The sequence below is a fragment of the Heliangelus exortis genome, chromosome 1 (assembly GCF_036169615.1).
Source record: "Heliangelus exortis chromosome 1, bHelExo1.hap1, whole genome shotgun sequence".
Classification (NCBI taxonomy): Eukaryota; Metazoa; Chordata; class Aves; order Apodiformes; family Trochilidae; genus Heliangelus; species Heliangelus exortis.
The window spans coordinates 111,722,504-111,748,480 of NC_092422.1; the positions used below are offsets into that span (position 1 = coordinate 111,722,504).

A 25,977-nucleotide genomic window follows, 5' to 3' on the forward strand; every position below is an offset into this window, starting at 1 on the left:
GGATGATACCAGTGAGGGATAAACGCAGCCAGATGTAAATGTGATTCGAGGTATTTATTCATCTGCAGCTATGCCCCTGCATCTCAATTTCTGCAGCTTTAATCTCAAGCCAAATATTCACAAGGTCAGGGTGAAACTTTGTATCCCAACGGGCACGAAGTCTTCAGCTGGTGAGCAACAGAAACACACACAAAATGCTTGCGCTTGTGTTGGGCAAGAACAGGAAGAGCAGAAGAATCCCAGAGTGAACTTTGCCTTGGAACAAGTGGGATTTAATAAGATACACTAGATGACGTGGGTGGGTGATGTAAGCTTCAGCATATCAATGTGAAGTTTTGTGAGCAATAATGCACTCAGTTTGGGAAATGTTCACCAAGTGACCAATTCTGTACACAACTGAATAAAGCAATGTATCCTCCCTAAACATAATCTCTTTTTCTGCATTTGAAGAATTTGTTTAAAATAGTAACAAGATCACCAGCCGCTGACTTCCTCTGGAAGATTTAGATATCGGTTTCACAGAATCATAGAATGGTTTGGGTTGGAAAGGACATTAAAGATCATCTAGTTCCAACCCCCCTGCCATGTGCAGGGACACCTTCCACTAAACCAGGTTGTTCAAAGCCCCATCCAACCTGGCCTTTAACACTTCCAGGGATGGGATATCCACAGCTTCCCTAGGTAACCCCTCCCAGTGTCTCACCACCCTCACACTAAGGAAGCTCTTCCTAATGTTTAATCTACATCCACACTCTTTCAGTTTGAGACCATACCACCTCATCCTATCACAACGGGCTCTTGTAAAAAGTCCCTTCCCAGCTTTCCTGTAGGCCCCCTTCAGCTACTGAGAAGCTGCTGTGAGGTGTCTCCAGAGCCTCCTCCAGGCTGAAAAACCTTATCTATCTCAGCTTGTCTTCACAGGAGAGGTGCTTTGGCCCTATGCTCATCTTCCACCTTCTGTGAAAAATTTGAGTATTTTCAGTTTTCAGAAAGGTGTACTGCTTTGCTATATATAGGTTTGATTATTAAACTATTTCCCCTACAGTAAGTATTGTGCCATGAGCCAGACAAAATTCCTAAGTATTACACAGAACCCTGTTTCCAAGAGCTAAAATTCACCTGGTAATGTTTATTATCAGCAGCCTTGGCCAGAACAACACTAAAGCTCTAGGTCGTGCACCTTGCTTACCCAATTAACACCTTCAAAGGAGAAAAAAGAAGGAAAAAAAAAAAATGTTTACTTCCACGGAAGTTCAGGACAATTACTCAAGTACACATGGAATAACACTGCCACCTTATGATGAATTCACGTCCTTACACTTGTCTCCCATAGCTTGCCTCGGGATGTGCTCCGGTGTGGAAATACTCAGACTTTAAGCAGGGCCGCTCCTGTAGAAAAAAGATACGCGTTTGCTTAGTGAAATGCGTGCAAGGTCCCATTCCCAAAGAGTCAGGAGCATTCATGCAAAGGTATCATATGAAGCTTTCCCCTAGATATATGGGTTTCTCAGAAAATATTAGAAGAACAACCTCGATCAATAAAATAACTACTTTACAGCATCTAACCAAATTCAGGAAATTTAAAAAGAAATTAAAAAAAAGGAATTTGTGAAGGAGAGGGCAATATTTTTAAACCTTTTCCTCTTTTTTTTCCACGCTGTATCTATACTTTTCACTCAAAATAGCAACACTACACAAAAGCAAAACAAACATAAAAAAAAGCAAAGCACGCCAGATTCAAACGCTTACTTTTACCACTCGGAAAAAAACCATTTTGTCAAATATTCATTCACGGGCCATCACTTTCCTCCTGCCCACCTGGAAGCGGCAGCGGCCCAGACGCCACAGGACACGGGACTCGGGTCCCCTCCGCTGCCCCCTCACCCCCGTGCTGGGCCACTGCGCAGGCGCGGCCCTGGGGGTGGGGCCAAGCGCGGGCCGCGCGGGCCACCCCGCCCTCCTCGCGTGGCGGCGGTGGCGGCAGAGGCGGTGCCGGCAGGAGCGGTACCGACTGGAGCGGTACCATGGGGGACGTGCTGGAGGAGCCGTGGTGGGAGACTGCGTCCGGGGCAGGCAGCACTCCAGGTAGTGTTCTCCTGCAACTTGCTTTTCACGCTAGGCTTGAAGCAGTCTTCTGGAGGGCCAGCCCCCTCCTCCCTGGCCCTTCTTCTTCCTTTTCGGGTTTTTTTTTTCTTACTTTGTTTTTCTTTTTTTTTTTTTTTCCCACTTCCCTCCATCCCCCTCTCTACCTTTCCTTTCTCCGGTTTTGATTTAGTTGTCCCGGTTTTCCTCTCTCATTCGTTTTTATTTCCTGTGCCTTGCTACCCCTCCTTGTAAACACAATCCCCGCAGCCAGGTGTGGTCTGAGCTCTGATCCTTTAGACTCGGGTTAGTTAAAGGGTTAAGCAGCAAACATCAATATCGGTATTTAAGTAACAACAGGAACCCATTCAACAACAGCAAAAAAAACACATTTAAGCGAATTTTAAATCGTGTAGGGAGTGGAGAGGAAGTACTGCTAGAGTTCAGCTATGCCCTGAATTCATTAGCTTCTAAACTCGTGTTTTCTTCCTAACCGAGTTTCTGTGGTGACAGAATGTTGCACAGTGTGTGATGATTGGCGTTGCCGACGTGAAGACACAGTTCTAAAAGTCCTTGAAAACAGTAAATTGATGTAGAGCCTTTACAAGGAAAGGGATCTGTGGTACTTGAAAAGCATCAGCCATGTGCTCCCAAGGATGTCCCAGATCACCCTTGCCATGTGTTACTATAAAAGGGCAAGAGTTAAAGAACTTTTCAGTAGATGTTCCTCTTGTAGTATGGTACTGAGGCTGATTTAATCTCTTTTCCTGCTGCTTATAATAACTGGCTCCTACATTTGGCTTTTTTTATGTCTTAAAGCACTTTACAGTCTGTGGTTGCATCTGCAATGTTGAGATTCAATGTGGAAATTTAGGTAGATCTAGGTGACTAAAATTACTTAAACACTTTATAAGACCCTATTGTTAGATTATTTTAAAAATTGTTTTTTTAAAAAAATATGATATGGGTAAGATTTAAGAATTAGTGGGAGTTACCTGCACCTCTGGAAGACTCCAGATCTTCCAGTGTCTCTACAGTGGTTGCTTGTTTCCTATGGAAGGGTACTGAAGAATAGTTTGAGAGGGGAGCAATATAAAAATTATATGTATGTAACAGGGGGGGATCACAAGCTCTAGTAAGGCTCCTGAGCATTCAGTTTTTATTTTCAGTCTTGTATAGCTTCCTTAAGCAGTGCCAGTTCCCACAGTAAATGCTTTTCATAAGGAATTTTTAATTCAGGAGTCCTAAATATCTTAAAGAGCCTGTCTGAATATTCTGCCAACCATTGGTTTCACTTTGTGTGGGTGATAAGCTGGTTTTTATGTTGACATATTTCCTTTAGAAACTGGATACAAAGGAGGAGGTATGTGATGAACTTTTGGCATGATGGATAAACCATCAGACTTTGAGAGGAAACTGTGAATCACAACTCTTCCAGTTACGTAAAACTACTTGGGATTTTTGCAATGGCATTGTTGAGCTACTCAGATAATTCAGGTGGGAAGGAACCTTTGGAGGCGTCTAATCCAGCCCTGTGCTAAAAGCATTATATGTACTTTACTCCAAGACCATTCTTTGAAAGTGTTACAAGTAGTGATTACAGGTGAGTGTTGTGCAAACCATGTACTCAACTGTCCATATCTCACCTTTGTTAACTTGATGGCAGCATCTTTATGTGGAGCCTGCTGTAAAAAGTTGACATAAGCCATTAGTAATGTAAGAAAAGCATCTGTTACTTTTATTTTGTGTAGCTATTTTTCATGTACAACAGATGCAAAATCAAAGCTTAGTTTGTACTGCATCCTATGGATACTGTAAAATGCTTTAAAATCAGTTGGCATGAAATAGGAAATCAGGGTTTACAATGGACAATGTAAGCAGCAATACAAGAAAATAATTGCTTATTAGCAAGCACTTTTGACAGACTCCAAGTTTATTTCTGTGAAACATTGTTATGTTAAAAAAAGCACTGTGCTATCCAAATTCATTTTATGACCTATCTAAGACCTATCTAAGAAATGCATCTCTGCCACAACTGTAGATGCAAAGCAGAACTCTATATGTATTTTAAAAATGCGATTTTTTTGCCAAGTTCTTTAAGACTAGCCTGAGAAGAAGTTCTGACCAATGGAATACTCTTCCTAATAAATCAGCCCTCACGAGTGTCTTAGACACTTAGAAGACACTTAGACAGTTAGAAGAGGTCATTTATAAGATGAAATGTATGAAAAATGTTCAGACCAGCTTAAAGGGTATGAAAACACAAAATATATATCTCAGTATTTGGATATGTAAAGGTAATTCTAAATTTGCTTTAGTTGAAATCTGTTTTAATTGAAACTTGTTTTAGAATCCATATTAAAGATCAAATGTAGTTACTCTCACTTTAAAACATGAATGTTTACCCTGCTGCAGGTGGTTTATAGTTGTTAATAAACACAAACAACTAAAACACACCAGCAACAAAAAAACATGTGAAGGGATTAGCTATCTATTTACCTTGTCTCATGACACAAACTAAAGAATCTTGCTCAATAACTTTTTTAACAAGTCTTTAACTTTGACAGGAGATTTGCGGAGAGAGCTGTTAGGTATTACTGTCTACTTAGCAGTGTTGTTTGGTGTTACAAATGTCCCAAGTCATTTAACAGCAGGGTTTCCTTCCCTCCCTTTTTCCAGTTCGTGTCACAACTATGGCCAATCTTGAATATGATTTTTGTATTGCATTCAGAACTATAAGGGAGGGAATAAGGAATGTTAAGGAGTTTGTTTCATACTTGTGGAGGTCACTGAACTTACTCCTCTTCTCTCCATGAACAGAAAGAGCACGTGTTGCATCACTGTGCATGTCTGCATCTTGCCTGTAGCCATCACGCCACTTCTCCCCAGCAGTTTGATGGAGAGGGATGGACTTCTGTTTTTCAGAAATTCTTCCAGTTTCTTTCTTCTATGTTACCACTCCTTGTCTTTCATTCTACATGCTTTCTTTGTCTCCGTTTATTGCTTAAGAGTGTCGTATCCCAGTTTGTTAGTTTGTTTAGATCCATGAGTGAGAGCCTATGTGGGCCATGTGCCTCATAGGTAGAAATGAATGGTGTTATCCCCAGGCAGTAGGGAAAGAGAGAAACACTTCCATGTCAGCAGTACAAATGGTTGGGAAGTATAATATGGTACCATGGAGGACGATCTGGCAGTATTTGTGGGGTCCTTTGTGGGCTCTAAAGTGAAGGATGCTGTTGTAGGAATCAATTTATTTTGCCTGAGGTGTTTCTTTTCCTTCTGTAGATTGGCAATAAAGGGTGCCAAATAGCATCAATATGCAATATGCAACTTGGAGCTATCAGGAAGTGGGCTGTTCAAGTTCTGTTGCGTGATCAGAGCTGAGATCTGTTGGTGGACCTGTGTATCAAGAGTTGTGTTTTTTTTGGCTCATCCATGAGTTGCTGTACCTTCTTATAAAACTTGGTCTTATACTGAAGAGCTCTCTGGTAAGCACATCAAATTGACAGCTGCTTTTTGAAATCTGTGTTTCTTGGTGTTTCCACACTTTGCAAGCTGCAGAACATATAATGGTGTGTGCTTCTGGGAACTGCATTTAGATCTACACATACATGATCCAGAGCCTTGTAACTGTAGTTATGTGCAGATTTAGTAAATAGATTTTGAGACCTTTTCTTTTTAGTATGGAAGAGTCAGCCATTATTTAACCTTTGTTTTTTGACATGTGTGTCATGTAGGACACAAGCTGAATTTTTTTTCCAGTAGATTGATCATTTTAAACTTTCCCTTCTCTTAAGTTCTCCTAGATAATTTTTTTGGAGATGGTGAAGGAGGCATAGGTTTCTGTTGTGAGTTTGTAAAGACTATCAAGCAACAATGCTAATGTGTTGCTCTCTTTTGATAGATGTTAAACTTCCAACTCTGAAATAAGAGGGAAAAAACGGATAATCGAATGCATCAAAATATCTCCTTGCTTCAGCAAAAGGATCCAGAATCTGGCTTATAGCAACGTGATCATCACCAGCTTCTGCTTTGCTTGGGAGTTAGGATTTGGCAGTTCTTAAAGTAAGACCTATGTGAAAGGAGTTTTCCCACAAACTATGAGTGGAGCCATTTAGACTGTTGGAATGCACTCTGTTAGGGGAAGAAGAATGCGGGAAACATTAGTACCAGAGAAAGAAATTAAGATGAATATTCTAAAACAGTAACTCAGTTGCTATTACAGGATTCTTGTGGGCGGTTCCTTGCAGTAAGGGTATCTTGTTTTAACTTTCTACTGTGAAAGAGTGAGAAATTTTCCTGTCAGAGCAAGAAATTGCCTTTTTTTTTTTTTTTTTTTTAATTAAAAACAATGAACCTGGAGTCTCTTCTAATGTTTTGATTTTTTTGTGTGTTGTCTGAAAAAGAAACTTTGAGTAAATTTTAAGTCTTATGGGACTTATGCTTTAATAAAAGCAAAAAAGTGTATTCTCTCATAGGAATTTCACATAGAAATATGTGTGCAAACAGATGTTTGGTTCAAAAATACTTCACTAAGAGTCATGAATGCAGTTATCTATCTTACTTGAATGTGAACAGTTAAAAGGAAGGGCAAAATTGTGGGGAGATGAAGAGCAAAGTAGTACTTCTGTGTAAGTTATAACTTACTGTTAAGCTCAAATTTTTATCAGTTCCAAAATACTGTTTAAGTGAACTGAAATTTAAATACTATGGTCAAAATAAAATGGTAATACAGCTAATACAAACATGATCACTCTGGTTTTTTGGATGTGTTTTCCTAAGACAATAGCTGCATGAATGTGAGTGGAGATAACCACAGTAGTTAACTCATTGAGGAGAGAATTGTTCATGTTCATATCATGCTTTTAAAGTGATGCTTGGCACAACAAGCAGCTTTGCATTTATTCAAGTTCTGCCCATTATAAAATAAGATTTCTCCACGCCTTTCTTCACTCTTTCTTTACTACTGAATAGAAGATACTCATCCTGAAACACTTTTTGACTAGACTGACCTTGAAAACAAAGCAGCATCTCTTTCTACCCCTCATTTCATTGACCATATGTTTCAATAATCTACTGAGACAACATTAGTATTATTTGTGGAAAATGTCAAGACTGAATTTGTAGTAAAAACTAATTTCCTTCTCATATGCTTCCTTACTTTGAGAGCCAAATTCTGGAATTAAACCATAAAATGGAAACAGATCTTGGTCCCTGCAGACATGCAGTTACCTTTTAAATACCTAAACACTGATCTGTCTCTTGATGTCCTGTGATTGCTGGCCATTCATGTACTGACCATAGGGATGGTTTCGGGCTTCCCCAGGGGAAACAACTACTGCTGAGATTCAGTTTTCTTAAATCCATTTCAATATCATATATCACAAAAAAATTATTTACCTTCTTCCTCCACTTTGAAGGCAAGTTTTAGACACAGTCCTTATAATACGTAGCTTTCCTGAACTGCTGTCTTGGAGTGGTTTGTTGAGACGTCCAGCAGGAATTTTGACAGGTAACTTGGTCGTGCTTGTTGGCTTTGGTTTCGGGATCCGAGTTGGAATTGAACAACGGAACGTGTCAGTAATCTTGAAATAAACCAAGAGAATATGTCATGCACATTAAGGAGGAGTGACAGATTGGATATTTAGCTCATCACTGTCTTTTCTATTTCATAAAACTAAATGCATTGCTCTTCAAATTGTTTTTCTGAATGTCCTTTTTTTGGTAATGAGGGTGTAACTTTGTATTTAACTTACCTTTGTGAACAAATAATCTGAATGGATTTAAGTCTAAGTATTAAATGAGGGGTTTTCTGTCAGCTCTTTGCTTAGAGCAGCAGCCCAAGGGACTGAGTGACTGATGCAGTGCAAAACAAGAGCTTCCTTGATTTGAGGGTGACAAGACACTGGAACAGGTTACTTAGGGAAGTTGTGGCCTCCTCCTCCCTAGAAGTGTTCAAGGCCAGGTTGGATGGGGCCTTGAGCAACCTGGTCTGGTGGGAGGTGTCCCTGCCCGTGCAGGGGGGGCTGGAACTAGATGATATTTAAGGTCATTTCCAACTCAAACCATCCTATGAAAGGCTGTGAACTGCATGACTTTGGGTGAATAATCGGAGACCTTCCACCAGCAGAAGCAAGACTTGATTCAGTCCTGAGTAGCAGGCAGTACCTTGCTCATAGTTTACTGTGCCAGATCATTCTTTGAAAGTGACTGCAGTGTACACAAACTGAATGTATTTTTAAGAGAGAACTTGCCCTTCGCAATCTGTCATAGTCATAATTAATTGCAAAGAAGTAACTAGACAAAAATAAAAAGTTAAAATAAGCACTGAAGAGGTATAAACACCTTTAAAAGGCAAGGAAATTGTTTCAGAGGTACAATATCTGAGACTAGGTTTAAACTCATCAGAAGGGCTTTTTACATCACCATCATAAATAACCCTTCTTTATACACCTTTTATAGTTGAGCAGCCAAGTAAAAGAAGTTCACTGAGGTGTGGTTTTTTTGTTGCTTTTTTTATTAATCATAAATGGAAGTGGTGTTCAAATAAGGAGAACAGTATGGAATGAATTCTATACTGTGAATTAAGTATGAATAAGATGAACTAGAGCAAAGCAAGTTTTGAGGTACAACTTCCTAGTGGCCACAAAAACCTGCCTAGAATAAATATATTTTTTTAAAACATATATATCTAAAAGCAGATGCCTACCATTTGACTGTAGGAAGTTTTATATGACAGAAGTTCCCCAAAGGAAAAAGCTGAGCCAACATCAAATCATTGCATATGCTCAGTATGGAGGAATTTGGGTTAAGCTTGCACATCGAAGAGGTGCTTAATGGATCCTGAGTAAAGAAAAAAAAGGCAACCTGGGCTAACTTTTAATGGTCTCCCAGAATGCTGAGGTGTTTTCCCAGTAGGTCTGAAGGAGAATATTTTTTATATTGCTGAATTCTTATTAGTGATGTGCAGTCTGTCACTGAAATTGCTGGTGATCTAGAGGAATGTGAAGCCACTTCTGGAGTAAAGGATCACAGATTTGTAAGGTTAACTGATGAACTGATTAAACTGTACAAATTATCATAGATCATAGAATTGGCTGGGTTGGAAGGGACCTCAGAGATCATCAAGTCCAACCCTTGATCCACTACCGCTGCAGTTCCCAGACCATGGCACTGAGTGCCACATCCAGTCTCTTTTTAAATATCTCCAGGGATGGAGAATCCACCACTTCCCTGGGCAGCCCATTCCAATGCCTGATCACCCTCTCAGTAAAGAAATTCTTTCTAATGTCCAACCTAAACCTCCCCTGGCACAACTTGAGACCGTGCCCTCTTGTCTTGCTGAGAGTTGCCTGGGAAAAGAGACCAACCCCCCCCTGGCTACCCCCTCCTTTCAGGGAGTTGTAGAGAGTGATGAGGTCTCCTCTGAGCCTCCTCTTCTCCAGGCTGAACAGCCCCAGCTCCCTCAGCCTCTCCTCATGGGATCTGTGCTCGAGTCCTTTCACCAGCCTGGTTGCCCTCCTTTGGACCTGCTCCAGGACCTCGATATCCTTCCTAAACTGAGGGGCCCAGAACTGGACACAGGACTCGAGGTGTGGCCTCACCAGTGCTGAGTACAGGGGCAGAATCACTTCCTTGGACCTGCTGGCCACACTGTTCCTGATACAGGCCAGGATGCCATTGGCCTTCTTGGCTTGCCATGTGCCTTCTGGGCACACTGCTGGCTCATGTTCAGCTTCCATTCTTATAATAAGAAATAGCACGTTCATCCACGTAGTTACTGGTTTTATGATGGGAACACTTCTTGTTGAGGATAATATTGAAGTGTGTGTAAGATATTGTGATACAGATATATGGTATCACATTGTATAGTAATGAACTTGGCAGTGTCTGTTCCCAGGCACTGGAACTGTTAAATTGTCAGTAGTGTTGAATTGTTTGAATGGTCTGTGACATGGATCTAACTGGAACAATTCTGAGCCATCACTTGGGAGTTAGCCTGGAGGAGGGTTGTAGTTTTTATCTGACTAGGACATTTTGGAGGCTCAGGAAGTTTCTTTGTAGTTTAGGTTGACCCTTGTGTTAGTGTCTGTGGGGCAGACTTAGGTAGCTTTAACTATTTTATATGCAACCTTGTAATACTAAGATTTTTCATAAAATGTGACAGTAGTCTCTAACAAAATAATCTTGGGGATGGCAAGTTTCTGTATAAAAAGAAGGATATTCTCACAGTTAAAAAGTCTAAACTGGGTAGTGAGAAGAGCAAGTAGCCACTTTTCATAGTATAGTGGAGATGCCATCTGAGCCTCAGAGACACTTATGATGTTCAACATATTCATAAACAGCATATGATGAGAGTTTCTACTGAAATTAGGGTATCTGCATAGGGCATAAGAGGAAATGAAAAACAATATATGTAGGGAAAGCTGGGTCTCATTCAGTTGTAAATACAGCTTCTGTTATCTGTCAGAACACAAATCCTGGAAGCACTACAAATGGCCCTCAGTGCTCAGGAAATGGCAATTGTCAAACAGGTAACAGACAAGTTAGGAGTTACTAGGAAAAGAATAGGAGAAAACAAAACCAATTGTGACCTGAAGTTGTTGCAGGTAAGGCTTAGATTTGGAATAAGGAAAAATTATTTACCCAAAGGGTTGTCAGGCACTGGAACAGGCTGCCCAGGGAAGTGATTGAGTCACTGTCCCTGGAAGCATTTAAAATATATGTGGTGTTTAGGGAGCCCAGGGTTTAGTTTAGTGGAGGTCTTGACAGTGTTAGGTTAATGGTTGGGCTTGATGAACCTAAGGACGTTTTCCAACCAAAATGATTCTACATTGGTTTTTTAGTTTTTTTTTTTCTTTTTTTAATGTATAAATCAAAGCCATATCTACATTGTCAATGTTTTGCAAAGTTTTTTCCAAACAGCTTAGAAAAAGGTATGGCAAAATGCATAAAAATGTGGCAAAGATGATCAATTATAGAATGGCTTCTGTATGAAGATGAACAGCATGCACTAAACCCTTTCAGGTTTGGAAAACAGATTGTGGAGAGAAAAAAATCATCAGAAGAAACCCAGCATTATGGTGAATAGGGGAATTCTCTAATAACATGTTTGAGAGGGCTTTTGTTGAAGATGGGTTAAATTACTAAGAAGTATTTTTCCTTGTTAATGAGATACAGAATGCCTTAGGACTGGCAGTTTTTGAGGTAATGACATAAATTGGTTTAGGCTAATTCATGACATCCATCAAGGACTGCTAAACACAAGACGTATTGCAGATTTCAGCTGTCGATAGCTGTAAGTTATAGACTGCTAGAGGCAGGGTTTATTACTCTACAATAAATACTCCTGATAATTTAACTTTTTTTCCAAAAGCATTTACCACTGGTCATTACCAAATATGAGATATGTAGGTCCTAGGTCTGAGTGTATATAACTCATTTCATATTTTTTTATTTTCAAAATAAGAAAATTTATATCTGTAAATCTGTTGTGTGTGAGGGGTTTTGCGTGTTTTTGTTTTGTTTTGCATTTTTTTTTTTTAATTTTGTCAAGACAGGAAAGAGTTTGGCTTTAAAAGGAAGGAGCGATGCATTTTTCTTTGCTCTGTATTCCGTGAGGATTTTACCTTTAGGTGGCAGCAAAGGTTTTCTGTTATACTGCAACCTAGTATTTTTCACTTAAAATGAAATGAAACTTGTTGTCAAATGCTGAATAATAAACTACACATATTTTCATGTTAGTCTTGAATTTTAGCACTACTATTTTTAAATACAAGGGAAAAATTAAAAAAGAAAACCCTCCCAAACCAACAAACATTCGGTTACCAAAGTCACCATGATAGAAGGGGCTGATGTTTGAGGAAATAACTGTGTTGCTGCTATGTGGCTTTCTTTGAATACTGAGCTGGAACTGTTTGCCTCAGACTGTCTGGGTATGGTCTGGTAGATGAGGTACAGTATTGAGAATAAAGCATTTGAGTGGGCCATTCCTAGCAGTACTACTGTCTTAACGTAAATTTAGAGACGATATAAAGCGTGCTTCCGTTTCCCAACTGTAAAAAACTAGTAATCATCTTGTAAGCATATTGACAAAATAAAAAATTTTGGATGCTAAAGTGTTATATGTGATTATATGACTAAGAAAGAGTTGAAGAGTTCTGTCTTTTTTTTGAGAAGTTCAGAGATTCCATAGTGTACCAAATGGTTGGAGGATTCTATGTGTAGCTGACTGAACAGCAGTCTTAGTACTTCAAGAAGGTATTTATGGTGTTTTGTGCATCCAACTGAAATTCAGGCTCTAAGGTCTTACTAATGGGAAGTTAGGTGTGAAAATACCCCTGTGCTCTGTCCTATAGTTTATGCCAGCTTCTAGCTCATGAAAACCACCACTTACAGTATAGCCTGAGCTGTCAGATTTCATTTCAAGCAAATTTTTTTTGGTGATTCAAAATTATGTTCCATTTTGTAGTTCTGAATGACATTATTGACTACATTATTATTGAATTATTATCACTTAGTGCTGTGAGCTATACTGTAGCTGATAGCTTAGTCAAGGTTCTGCCTGCTGACGGAGTTTGTAATGGTCTCTGTTGTGCATGTTGCATTCCACTCCTAACCCAGACATGAGGATAACAGCTGCATTATAGAGCTTTTTTCCTATGACAAAGTTTCTGTGCCATAACTAAACTTGCACTTCAGTGGCTGTACCAATCTAACTGTGTAGTTGTAGTAACTTCTGTCATAGGCAGGGATTTAACAAACTGTTCATCTACTTCTATTCCTCCCCGTTCAAAACTGAAGAATTGGTTTTTTTCCATCATTCTTGATATAAATACTGGGGAGTAAAGGCTGAATAACTTAAGTTTGAGGAGAAAACTTTATGATATTTGAGTTTTGTTACATATGTAGCTTGATCAAGGACTGAACTTTATTTGTTAAAACTTGGTACTTTACAAAATAGGAATTTTGGTTATGAGTTGTAAACAGTTTGCATCAGTTGTCTAGGTCAATGCTTAAGCTGCTGTAAGATGTACCTGTAAAGAGGGAATTTTATTATGTGGGATTTGTCTGGAAAGCACTTGGAAGTAACTGTTTATCAAGTTCTGGAACGGTTTAGTTGTATGTGTACCGAAAATGCTTATGTCATCTTAGTTCCTTTGCTCTGTTCAGTATAGAGGCATGTAAAAGGATATATTGGCTATGGCATGCTTGTATGTTGGGATGTCTGCTTTGTTTTTTGGGTTCACCTCAGTGACTTAAAAAAACCCATATATGTAGGTCTTGGGCTTTTTGAATTTGATTTTTTCATCTACGTATGGGAAACCTGTATGCGCACCAAGGATGCCTCCAAATCTATGTAGTCGTTCTACCAATTTTTTTTTCCTTCTTCAAGATAAATGGTTTTCAGCTTAGTTTCCCCCATTGTGTTTTGTTTTGTTTTCTTTTGTTTTTCGACACTCATTTGTATCCTGAATTTGCTGGCGTTTTTCATCATTGCTGTTTAGTTATGGTTCCTTGAGTTCCATCTATAGGCTACTTTTTATATATGCTATATTTCCAAGTGACAGAGGATGAAATAAGATGTTTATCCTTCCAAACCCAGTCTGAGCTGCCTTTCATGTTTTCTGTAGTCAGTACTCTCAAAATAACAAACACACACACACACACACACACACACACATATATAGATATAACAGTATCAGATCATTTAACAGTGTTGGTGTCAGAAAATCCCCAAATTTTTGTTAGTGGTGCTTGCAGTTACAGAAACAAGCAGTTAAAAGCTAATTTTAAAGGCAAAGAATGATCTAAGAATCAAGAATGCTGCAATTTCATAACGATCCTTTAACTTTCTTAGTTGTAAATTAATCTCTGAAGCAAATATCAGTCACACGTATTAGGAATTGGCAGCAGAAAAGGAGTTAAGAGAACTTGTATGCAGTGGCTGTGTTTGTTGTTTCATAGTGAATGACCGCTGGTGCTTCAGGGATGGAGACCAACACTCCACAGGTGACAACTGTGGAATTTTCAGATGTGACCGTGAACATGGCTCTTCTTAATTTTGGAAAGTCAACTGTGAGAACATGCTCTGAAATACTAGGATATGTATTCATATACTTGGGTTTTTTTTTTCCTGCTCCAGTACAATCCTTGCTGTCCCGGGAGTGGGCTAAAGCAAGTGTGTGTGTTGGAGGGGGTGTCAAGGAGAGAAAATGTCTGTGTGCTATTCCAGTAGTTCTGCCTTTAACTAATATTTTTTTCCCTCTGGAAGTATGATGTATGCTTCCTATTTGAACTGTGTTTCTTTAAATTAGGGGAAGCAAGTAGAGCTTCTGCTTAAGTTTTCTTATTTACCTTTATACATTCATTGTAGAAATTGTTCCAGGTTAAGTAACTTTGAATATTAAGGCTGTTTCTCACTGCTTAAATTTTTAGTTGAAGAAATATACTGGAGAGCTTCTGCTTCAGTGAGAATGGCCAGGGGATGGTGCTGAAGATCCTTTACACAGAATTCCCCATAACTGTGCACAAGCCTCTTGACAGCCTAAAGTTTGTTCCTGGATGATTGAGTAGTGCAAGCTAGAATGACATAAGATAAAGCAGTAAACTGGAATATTCCCTTTGAGGTCTGAACAAGACAGTTCTAGATGAAGTTTCCAGTTAGATCTCCTCAACTGCACAGGGCATTTGAGTATTTCCTGTTCTTTCACTGGGTTCTGGCATATGTCTTTTAGGAATCCAGGGGGAAAATTCTCAGTTGCTCTGCATTTCCTTTTAAGCAACCCAATTGTGTGTAAACGAGAATCACAAATAATTCTTACACTTAATAGGTGAGACTTAAGCCAGAGTAATATCTGGTTTGGGACACTACATTGTCGTACCGTTATGAACAGTTCTGCAGGGGGAAAATGTTTGGTAATCTGTATGGTTGTAGTACTCAAGCTATTAAGTGGGACAGCAATTGGGTTTGTTTAACCTGGAAGAAAGAAAACTGAGACAGGACATGATAATTGTCTTCTAATATGTGGAAGTCCATTGCAGAGAAAATAGTTTTTGAAGTCCAATGGGGGAGTACAAAAGTGAGAGCTGGATTACAGTTTCAGCAAATGAAATTTAGTTTAGAAATGAGCAATATTCCTAATGGCAAGGATCTTTCAGCCCTGTTACGGATTCCTGGGATAACTGTGAAATTGTCAGTGCAGAAGTTTTTTACAACAGGATGAACAAGTCATTTGTTTTCAAGGGTTTGAGTCAAGATGTAGTAAGGAAGTAGGTTGGAAAAGTGCCCTGAGGTCCCTTTTGAGCTCTGTTTTATGGGATTGTTTCTCTTCTGCTGATATTTGGCCTATTACAGTGCTCTGTATTTTGATAATATGACCTATTTGACAGAAAAAACTGTATTAATATTAGAAATAATTTCCATATATATAACTTGATTTGCACTCATGTAACCAAATGTGTCACCATGGTCTTATTTCCTGACCACCAAGTTTAAATCTATATTCTGTTGGTGAGGAAGAGCATGGTTGGACAGGGTTGGAGGCAGAAGCTTTATTCCCAATCACTACAAGTCTGTTATGTGCCTTGATTTTCTTGAGGGGTGTCCTCACTGGGAAATGTGATAATCTTTTAAACATAAGAGAGCTTAAAGAACTGTTTTTTGTAGATAACTGACAAGATAAAGGGAAAGGTAAGGTTATGCAGTGGGTCAGCTCCTGTAGCACAAGGATTTACCTGGGACTGGTTGATCAATATTGCCATGCAGCTGGCTGTTCTCTGAAATGAACACTTACTTCTTGATAGTTTCCATTTCTTCCCCCCTTGAAACAGGAAGGGATCTCAGGCCCCGTGTTAGGGTCCCTGAGAAGACTAGGAGTATGGCCTCTTTCAAGAATGCTAAACATATTAATTCTGCAACATTAATTCTGTCCAGGAGAGGGTAGTGCTAGTGCTTAAATGTGTCTGCTTCTTAACTGTATTTCTATGCAATACATCATTTTACAAATCTGTGTTAGATCATCATTTCACTTGGTTTAAGGCTTCTCTGCAATTTGTTGAATACGATTCATGTCAGTGGGTCTTACTCTGAACAGATTAAGGGCAGGTAGGGATATGTGTGTTTGGTTGTGTCTGACTGTGTAGTTTTTAAAGATGTGTGGAGCTGTGCTCATACCTGTGCATACCTTAGTACCTTTTAACCTTAAAAGATCTTCAGTATCAATATTGTCTGTTCAAAGGCTTTGAATACATTTTTCCTATATTAGATAATATATATATGTTGAAGAAAGGAGCTAACCAAGCTGGGCCCAACTGCATTCTGCACAAATAAAGGAAGAAGAGCCCTCTGCTTTTGCCATCATGGCTTTTGTTTTCTCTCTGAGAGCAAGCTGTTTTCCTCTGTGAAGGCCACATTTAAAGGTATTTTAATCAGAGTCCTATTTTAAATATATTTAGTGCTTTTTATATATAATCTAAAAAAAATAAAACCCTTCTACCTTTTTTTTTCAGCCTTGGGATAAAACATGACCTATAATGGCTTGAGTGTGAGACAATGAAGCTTAAGAAACTTCTCTCCTAAAAGAGGAGTAGTTTCTTCTTACTACCCAAGGAAGGTGCTAATGATTTTTGTTGAACATTTGGAGTGCTTTGTGGTGCATTTCATTGCTAGATTCTATCTCTTCAGACAACAGTGATAGCATCAAAGGTGATGGGACCAGGGCTTTGGCAGTGATTCCAGTGTAAAGTGCTCATCCATTTTGCTTTCCTTTTCAGATATGCTGTTGTAGCTCTTTGTAGAGCTGCACAGTCAAATGGATGCTGCTGGGGTTTTTGTTTGCTTGTTTTAATAAAGGCAAGTGAAATGCTCCTTTTGGTTTTGTATTTAAAATCCAGGTTAGTTTCTTAATTGATTCATGGTGCTGCCTTCTTGGACAGTGATGTCAACATAACTGAAAGGGCAGTAGTCTGTGATATGGGATGTGTACGGGTAAGAGAGGGAACTTTGTCCATCCCTATATGAAGACCCTGTGATGTCAGACCACTGCTTAGCAAGTGGAGAGTCACTGATTAAAACAGGTCTCCAAATCTGTTTCCCAGGGGTGCTTTGCTTAATGGTCAGAGGAGAATCACATTCATTTGGGTGCACACAGTGTGATGTGGTCATTGGGTGATGAGCTAGGGAGGAGAATTCAGCTACATCTTGGGGCCACTGACTATAGGTTTGTGAAAATACTTCCTTCTTCTTAAATGTTTAAGTTTTCTTTTGGGGTTTCTTGAGCAGTTTTCAACTTACAATACTTAATGTTAATTTTAAAATGTCTTTATACATTCATTTGTGCTGTACTTTTAAGTGTACAGTCCTTTTCACTACTGTTTCTTGGTAACATAATGTTTTGGTAGGCTTTACTTAAGCCTGGAGATTAGACAGTTGTCAGTTTTTGTTTTGCCTGTTTTAGTATCTGTTTCCTAGGGACAAAGTCATCCTGCAGATGGTTACTTCATTTCCATCACCTGACCCTGCAGCATCCATTCAGTTTTAATAAGCAAGTAGTGCTGTACAACTCTGTTTCTGATTATTTTTTTCCCAGTCTGGGGCACGTGCCTTCATAAGCCTTGCAGAAGACATTTACATATGGATCTTTTTTCATCGTACAGCCTCACATCCTGTCCTCAGACATCACATTATCTACGGTGCTTTGGATCAGGAAGATCAGCTGCCTGCTCCTGTAATTTTTCTCAATTCTGGTTCTTAATTAGCTACTAGAGGGAAGTATTTAAATAGTTTAAATACTTCTCCATTAGTGGATGGACACCTTGCTCTCAGAATACCATTATTTCTTCTAATTCTATTCTTTTTTTTTCTTTTTCCTTCGCCTAATCCATCTTCCTTGTAGGGACAAAAATTAGCAAAAGTTTCTTCTGAAATATTTAATCACATGAAAAGAATGAGTTAAAAATGCTGAGCACCCAACTGTTTGTGCTGCCCTTCCTTTTGTTCCTTTGCTCAGTCATGGAAATAAAACTGAAAAGATGAAGCAATGTTGACTGAGATCTTCTGCCGTGTTTTTTTATCAGTTAATTCGCCCTTTCTTCTTTTGAGCGTTTGGCATCCAGGTGAAAGGGTAGCATTTCAGAGTTCAGAGGACATGCTTGCTTGCTAAGAGTTTTGGAAAACTGAATCATTGGTCTTTTGACTGCTGAAAACTGTTTTTACTCTGTATTTCACAGTTTAGTCTGATTTCTGCTACTTACTTTGTTACAATATTTCCCTTTAACATTCAATTCCATTATTACACACCTGTCAGATTCTAGGCTTTTGGGCAAATGTTGAAAACAGAAGTCTCTCATCCCACAAATTAACAGTCATACTTAGCTTTTATGGAATGCTTGAAATTCCTAGAAACACTGCCTTACTTGGTTGGATTTTAATAAGATTATACTTGATGTTTTTGTTCTGAGCATTTAAATTGGTTTCCAGATAACTCGTTTAATTTTCTCCTTGCTCTGTTGTTTTCTCTGTCTGCTGAGGAAGTAGCTGAATATTCACACTCATCAGAGTGGGAATAATATCAAATATGGGGTGGATATCTGAGCAATTTGAGACTAATTAATTTTCTTACCATTACTAAGCTATGTTTCCTATTTGATATTTTAAGATTACGTAAAAGCTAACTTACTTCCATTTAAGACACTAAGTAAGTTTCTGTTCTCAACAGCTACATCCAGGTGTTTATTTTCTCTGCTGTGTGCTGTGAAATAGACCTTGGGAATTTGAACAGGATAAGCAGGTTTTATTATTTGATTTTTTTCATCTGTTGAAATGAATGACAGAAATTCCACTGTTAGGTCAGTTAACATCTCCATATAGATTATTTCATCAGCAGGGAGAGAGAAGTATCCCTTATGTAGGAGTTAGTGCTCATGAGTGGCTGCTTCCTTGTTTTTTATTATTTGGACAGTTACTGGAAAACCATCACCAGTGTAAGGATTAAGCCAGAAACAAAAGATTAATCATTAAATTTACAGGTGGTGTGAACTGTCACCTATGTTTGTTATTCGTAATAGCTTTGGGATTGTCCAGAGGACTAAGTGTGCTTATTGCTTGTTCAGATTTGTGTTTTCCTTTTACAGCATGTTGTAAGAGATGGTCAAATGGTTAATGATCAACACATTTCTGTGGATTTTGGAATACTGGTATGAAATTAAATGGCTTTATTTACAAGATTTTTAAGTCTACCTGAAGCAAATATTAGTGCTTCTGGAGAGCAACTGTTAATTATTGTTTTTGAGACTGGTGTCTGTTAGCACACTGACAAGCGTGTGCTTCAGATACAGTTTTCATGGTTGTAGTGTGTCCCTGCAGAGTTCTTGGGTATGGATTAGCAGGATAGGTAGTAGAAGCCCACAGAATGGATTTTAAATGGACTGCTTTTTGATTCTGAATTAGCCCTCTGGTTAAGAAAATGTAACCTGAATGTAGCTAAGGAATTATTTCATATAACTAGCAACACACTGACTTGCCTGAGTACTGGCTGATGTCTTGATCCCTAACTTTTTCTGAAGTTAATGGAAGCCAAAGTTTTCTCTGCAGTATCTATACACTATTTCTGATGTAGATCTGAGATCTCCCTTTTGGAGTTGGTGGAAATAAACTGACATGGAACAAGTAGAAAGGATGTCTTACGAAGCCCAGTAACTTGAGGAAATGTTTTATCAGCATGACATTAAGCTGGGCTTGTGCAGGTCTTTTCATTCAGGTCTAATTAGAGCTTGTGCAGGTCTAATTCATTTTGTCTTTTTAAAATTGTCACCACTCAAATGTAATAAGTTTGTTATTATACCCATCGCTATCACATATTTTATAAGTTAGTACTTTTTTTTCTATTGTTAATTTTACTGAAAGAAGTGTGTTTGCGTGGTGGGCTTTGCTTTTCAATAAAACTGTTCCTTCTAAAATCAGTTAGTACCTACAGTTGTCGTAATTTAGATTGCTGTCATCAAAAGGATTTAAAATGATAAAAGTTCCCTTGTTATTTGAGAGCATGTGCCAAAGTTGTTTGCTGAATCGGTTGCTAAGTAACACTGCAGAATTTTTTTTTTCTCTAGGTAAAGTTAACAGAATAAAGATACAGGTTTAGTAAAAAGAGACTTTCTACTTGCGAATTTCCTTGTTGAAAAGGAGGAGAAATTTTTTAAAATATATTTTTCCTGCCCCCAAAACATAAGATGCAGAGACATTTGCCTTTTTAGAATCAGAAGCAGCTGCTCCAATTTACATTTCCGGTTTACAGCTTTTGAAAAAGTGACATTTCAGAGTGCCTTTCAGGTCGTTTGGGTTGATTTACATTCTGCATGAAGTTGGTCCACTGCTAGCAATATTTTCTGTGATGTTATGATTGACTGCTTGGCATACCTGTAACAGACAGAATTGCTTGTGTTTCTGTCCTTTTCTTAGCTGCTAATACTGTATCCACCCTTTAAATGGCTCACTCTGTTTTATCCATTTTGAATAGTACTAGTACTCCTGTTTACTACACTTGTAGAAGCATACATGTTTGGAGAGTTGGTCTGGTACTATTAGTACTTCTGTCAAGCTTTCTCTGCCTATTGTATGAAAAACATGAAGTTGTGCCATAATTTGCAAATCTCATTTCTTCTTAAGTGTACATGCATAATGTATATTGTATGTTGAACTTATGGCTGGGAGCTTAGATGAAAATTTGGATACTATGTGATGAGATACTATGTGTGAATCTATTCTTCTGAGTTACCCTTTAGGAAAGTAGGTGTTGCTGGTGATTGTTTTACAGTGTAACTAAACAATAGCAGTTCGCCTGTTGTATAGGGAAAAAATGCTTGCCTTGTTTGGGAAGAATCATTTTGAGATACAAGCTTCTGAATTCAGTTTTCTCACAAGAAAAGGTTACAGGAATGTTTAAAAAAAGTTTTAACCAAACATTGTAAAAAATGGGGAGGGAAAGTGGTGATTGTGCTCTGGAACATAGCATGTTTTGCATTTTAAATTTGTAAAGAGATTAAAAAAATACTTTGAGTGTTTGTATGTGGTGTACTGATAATTATCTGAAATGAGAGGTCCAGGAGGAGTTGGGAAATAGCAGGGAAGATAATCAATCAAATCTTATCTGAAGTTAGCAGGCAATATTATGGCTTAATTCAAATTCTACTGTACATGCAAAGAAATACAAAACACACATAACAAACAAAAATGTTCTGCAAGCAATGATAAAAATAATCAAATATTTACTGTGTTTGTAATGTTAAAATATTTTACCCAGGCAAGTTGCAGTCAAAAGTAATGCGAGTTATTTTGAAAATGGAAATACATAAAGATGCATTTATACAAGTGCAAGACTAAATATTTTACATAACTGTATTTCAATGAGAAGGTATACAGTAAGTGCACACTTGATAAAACTAAGCAGGCAAAACTTAATGTTAGTTCCATATACTGTTGTATAGTTCATGCACAGATCTCTCCCAGAGTAAAGGGGCTGTTCCAAGTAATCCTTGCTGGGATGAAAAACAGGATGGGTTGCTGGTAGGGGTGTCAGCATGGATGGGGGTCAGTTATAGACATTACTTACTGTAATTTGTGATTGCCGTGGGAGAGGAGTGGCTGTTGGTGTAATAGTAATACTGCTGGTGATTTTATTGGTGGGCTTACTGGGTATGCCATTAGCTAGAGCTGGTGTTCTGTTGTCTTGCACTGGATTACAAGGGCTGGTGGGCTTGGAATTGGTGAGAGCTTGGACGTAAGGACTTCCTAAATGGATGTGGATTTTGTTATCCTCAGTAGTTATTACACTTGATCCCGTACTGTTAGATCTCTGAAACTGCCATGACGACTGCCTGTCTGGGGATAGTCTAAAAACAGCGTGCTTGGCTCCCATTTCCAAAGGCTCTGAGGAGAGTATTTGTTCCTGAGAACTTGAGCCTGGTAAAGCCAAAGGGGACATTGTTCTTTCAGGAGTTAAAGAACCACACGAATCAGGAGTTTGAGATCTTGTGAAAGTAGCCATAGCAATTGGAGAAATTACTTGCTCTGGGCTCATGTAACCTTCTGCTGCTTTTGATTTTACAGGTGTTAAGGAGGTGTTTTGAATAATGGTTATTCTTTGCTTTGGAGTGCCACAGTTGGGTATAACTGCTGTGCTTGTGTAGGAGTGAGGACTTTCAGTGGTAGGACTAGTTATTTCAAGTGTTGCTGTGTTCTGCCCATGGTCTGGAGTTACTTTAATGTGAAGAGGTTGGCCAGGTGTGTGGCTTAGCACTAGGTCTCCAGCCTGTGCACAGTTTCCATTTTGCTTTGTATGAATCTTTCCATTTTGAGGTTGGCTCTCTTTGGACTTCATCCAAGGGATCCATAACTTTTTGTTCACAGCATTTGTGACTGATGAGTTGCTCTTGAAAGGCACTGTCTGTTCTTCCTCATTGTTGTCTTTGTCCTCAATATCACTGTCTTCATACAGCTGCCCATTTATGACTGTTCTCTCTAAAGGCATGAGGGTTTTGTAATCAGGTGGTTCATTGTCTGCTGGATCTGTCTGTACTTCTTTAGAAAAAACTTGCAAATCGGAAATTCTCTTCCCGTTGACATTGGGCCTGAAGTTCTTGCTGAAGTGTCTGTACCTCTCTAATTCCTTTGTGAGGCTCTCCATTTCTCTTGCTAACTCCCTGTTCTTGTTTTCTTGCTGGAGGAGTTTCTTCTGTAAGACTGTATGGTCACCTCGGAGGTGACAAATTAGGTCCTCTGTTGCCATGTATTCATGAATTTTCTCTTTCAGTGCATCTACCTCTCTGGAAAGATGACTTGATTTAGCTTCCTCTTCTTTAAGCTTCTTAAAAAGACGCTGCTCTTGATTGGATTCAGCCTTTTCTGTTAACTTATACCTAGCCAATTCCATTTTCACAGCCTCCAGCTCCTCTGATAGGAGTTTTGCTCTGTCCCTTTCGTTAACATATCTTCGTTCTAGAGACTCAAATTCATCTTCAGTTTTCATAAGATCATCTTCTATGGCCTTCATTTCTTTCAGCTTCTCCTTGAGACTCTCCACTTCTTGAGAAAGCTCTTTGATTTTGTTGTTCTCCTGCTGTAAGGAGGTGCTGGATTTAGTACTGTCCTTAAGTTTATTTTTAAGAAACTCTTTTTCAACAGCTTCCAGCGACTGAAGTCTTTTTCTGAGAACATTCACTTTGGAAACAAGATCACTTCCTCTCTCCTCTTCTGCTTTGAGTTTGTTTTTCAGTTCATCTCTTTCTTTTGTTACACTGAACACTTTATCCTCGGCATCAGATTTTGATTTCAGTGCCTTTTTACTTTCCTCAATTAGTTTTTCTGTAACAGACATCACTTTATTTTGTTCCATCTGAAGCTGAGAGGTTGCAGCTTGCAGCTTTTCTTCTGTTTGCTTTATTTTTTCACCCATTGTTTTTCTTTCATCCACAAGCATCACTGTTAGACTCTTCAGCTTTGTTAAATCTTCTTTAAGTGTAAACTCAGTTTTCTCTAACTTACTTTCAATTGCTTCAAGCTCGCCAACTCTAGCTTTTAAGCCATCCAGCTCGTGGGACAACTGCTTTGTTAACATTTTTTCTCTTTCTAAGTTGCATTTCAGGGAGTAGCAGTCCTGTTTGCTCTTGTTAAAGGCATCTTCTAATTTCTCCAGCTCCATAATTCTTTTGTTGAGTTTGTCAACTTCCCCTTTAAGGTTCTTGCTCTGTGATGCTTCTTTTTCTAGTTTTCTGTTAAGTTCTCTGCATTGGTCTTCCATTTTTATGAGCTCTTCATCTTTTCCTTCCATCTCCAGCAGTCGTTTTCGTAGGTCTTCTACTTCACTCATAAGCGTGGAGTTCCCACACTCTCCCTTGTTTATCTTGTCCCTTAGGTCTTGCAGTTCTTCTTCTGCTTTTCGTAAAGACTTATTGGTCTCTTCCAGCTCATCAATTTGTCGGCTGAGAGAAGTTAATTTTAACCGGAGCTGACGGTTCTGACTGTCTTCATTGGTTAGCTTGGCCATCATTGCTTCTTGGTCCTGGGAGATCTTCCTGCTTTGGGCTTGAAGTTCAGCCTCCAGCCTGCTGGATTTCTGTTCCTCTTCCAGAACTTTTGCTTCAGCAAAGGCCAGCTTCTCGTGTGTTTGTTCTGCAGAAGTGGTTAATTCTTGAATTTTTTTACTTTGTTGATTCAACTGTTCCGTAAGTCTTTGCTGTTCATCCACCACCATTAAAGCAAAGGATTTCAGTTTAGTCAATTCTTCTTTCAGTTTAGCTATTTTCTTGTAGTTTTCCTTCTCTTTTTTCGCTTGATATGCTGTCTCTTGTTCAAGAAGCTTTTTCAGTCTGTGGGAGAAAATAATACTGTATTTTGTAGCTGTTTTAATGGACATTTAAAAACAAATATGGATGTTAAATTATTTGAAGGAAATGTAGCCACATTAGGCAGTTAGTCAGGCTGCCTTATGTCAATGTCTAAGCAGAGCAAAGCTAAACATTGTAGATAAGTCAATCCTCAGTGAAAATGACGACTGTGTGGCCTTGTATCATACAGAAAAAATGCAGTCAGATAAACAAGTATTCCGAATGTGCCTTTGGAACTTAAAGAAAAGCCAAATGTCTTGCTATGTATTAGTCTTGGATTCAGTCTTAAATGTAAAACTTGTAGTATACCCAAGTGCAACCTTGATTTTATAGTATTCTTGAAATTTTTCAGGTTTCCCTAAAGTTAGTTTTACAAGTTTTTTGAATACTCATTATTTACTGAGATGCAACATACTTAATTTGGGATAAGGTTGTGCTTTTGTTTATGTAAGATCCTAAGAAACCTCCAAACACTTAAAATAGTTAGGTTCTTTTGTAGACTTTTCTTTGTCAGTGACGGTTGTGGAGTTGGTCTGAAATAGGATTGAAATTGGCAAGCACGTTTGCCTCCTTTCAATTTCATTTTTTCCCACAGCTAAACTATAACTGTATTTCAGACTAAGGTCTGAAAAGCCTACATTGATATAATAAAATATTAGAATGTATATGTTTATTTGTTTGTATTTAGGGTATGTACCCAGTTATGTAGATTACACTTGGGAAATGAGTATCGGAACCGTATCAGAACCTTACTTGCACAAAATGACTGCTTCAGCTCTCATTAGCTGAAAACTCTTCCTTTTTTTTAGCTTTTTCCTCCCCTGAAATATGAGACTGACTCTCTAGAAGTTACTGGTGAAACGTAAGATTCCTGTTCTACATTTGATTCTGGTCACTATTGTGATGCCTTTGGTCGAGTTGTGAGTCTTTACAGCATCCCACCAGTAAGTTACTGTTGCAGCCATCCTGTTAACTCAGGAAGAGCTTAGATAATTACCTCCTTTGCAAAGCTCTTTATTAGCTGTTGACTGACTGGAGGCATGTGTATCTGAGCATTTAATAAGCTGCCTCAGCAACATCCCCTTTGTCAGCATTGTAGTTTTTTTGCATGAAGAAAGGAAGTCCCTGCTACTCCTCATCTGTCTGTCAGACTTGTCTGATGTAGTGCTGATGGTGCATAGAAGTCTGTTACTATGAAATGTCTTAAAACATCTTCACCATCTCCACTGTTTTTATTTGAGTGCCTAAATTGTACTTCATTGAATGTAATGAAATGCTTTATATGAAAAATTGATGTAATGGGAAGAAGCACTAAGCAGAGCCGATGTGGAAGACAGCCTCAAATTCTTTGCAACACTCAGTTAACATAATGGGGAAAACAGACATGAAAAGGTATAAGTGGAGAGGGAGAGGTTTTTGAAATGAATTTGAAGGAATGCAGTTGGTTGACAGAACAAATAAATGGGGAAAGAACTGCACGATCTTCAAAGGCAGCTTTTTACTGTGTTGTTGGTA

The 25,977-nt window shown here is 38.6% G+C and overlaps 2 protein-coding genes and 1 long non-coding RNA gene across 5 annotated transcripts in view; 1 reads left to right on the forward strand and 2 right to left on the reverse strand.

The window, feature by feature from the left end:
* Positions 1-1,225: 1,225 nt before the first annotated feature.
* LOC139802974 (uncharacterized) lies at positions 1,226-1,884 on the reverse strand. The gene is made up of 2 exons (XR_011728830.1): positions 1,750-1,884; positions 1,226-1,389 (listed from the first exon to the last, which is right to left on the reverse strand). It is a non-coding gene; the product is annotated as an uncharacterized lncRNA (long non-coding RNA).
* Positions 1,885-1,939: 55 nt separating this feature from the next.
* The window catches only part of CMSS1 (cms1 ribosomal small subunit homolog), a 226,931-nt gene continuing 202,893 nt past the window's right edge, over positions 1,940-25,977 (forward strand). The window contains exon 1 of the mRNA XM_071758647.1: positions 1,940-2,085. Within this exon, the coding sequence (XP_071614748.1) occupies positions 2,025-2,085 (61 nt within the window). The 5' untranslated portion in view covers positions 1,940-2,024. The remainder of the gene's footprint in view (positions 2,086-25,977) is intronic.
* Positions 5,496-25,977, reverse strand: part of FILIP1L (filamin A interacting protein 1 like) — a 147,995-nt gene continuing 127,513 nt past the window's right edge. For all 3 annotated transcript variants that reach the window (XM_071758586.1, XM_071758578.1, XM_071758595.1), the window contains 3 exons: positions 21,690-24,444; positions 7,483-7,667; positions 5,496-6,216 (listed from right to left, as the gene is read on the reverse strand). In XM_071758586.1, the coding sequence (XP_071614687.1) occupies positions 6,126-6,216; positions 7,483-7,667; positions 21,690-24,444 (3,031 nt within the window). In that variant the 3' untranslated portion in view covers positions 5,496-6,125. The remainder of the gene's footprint in view (positions 6,217-7,482; positions 7,668-21,689; positions 24,445-25,977) is intronic.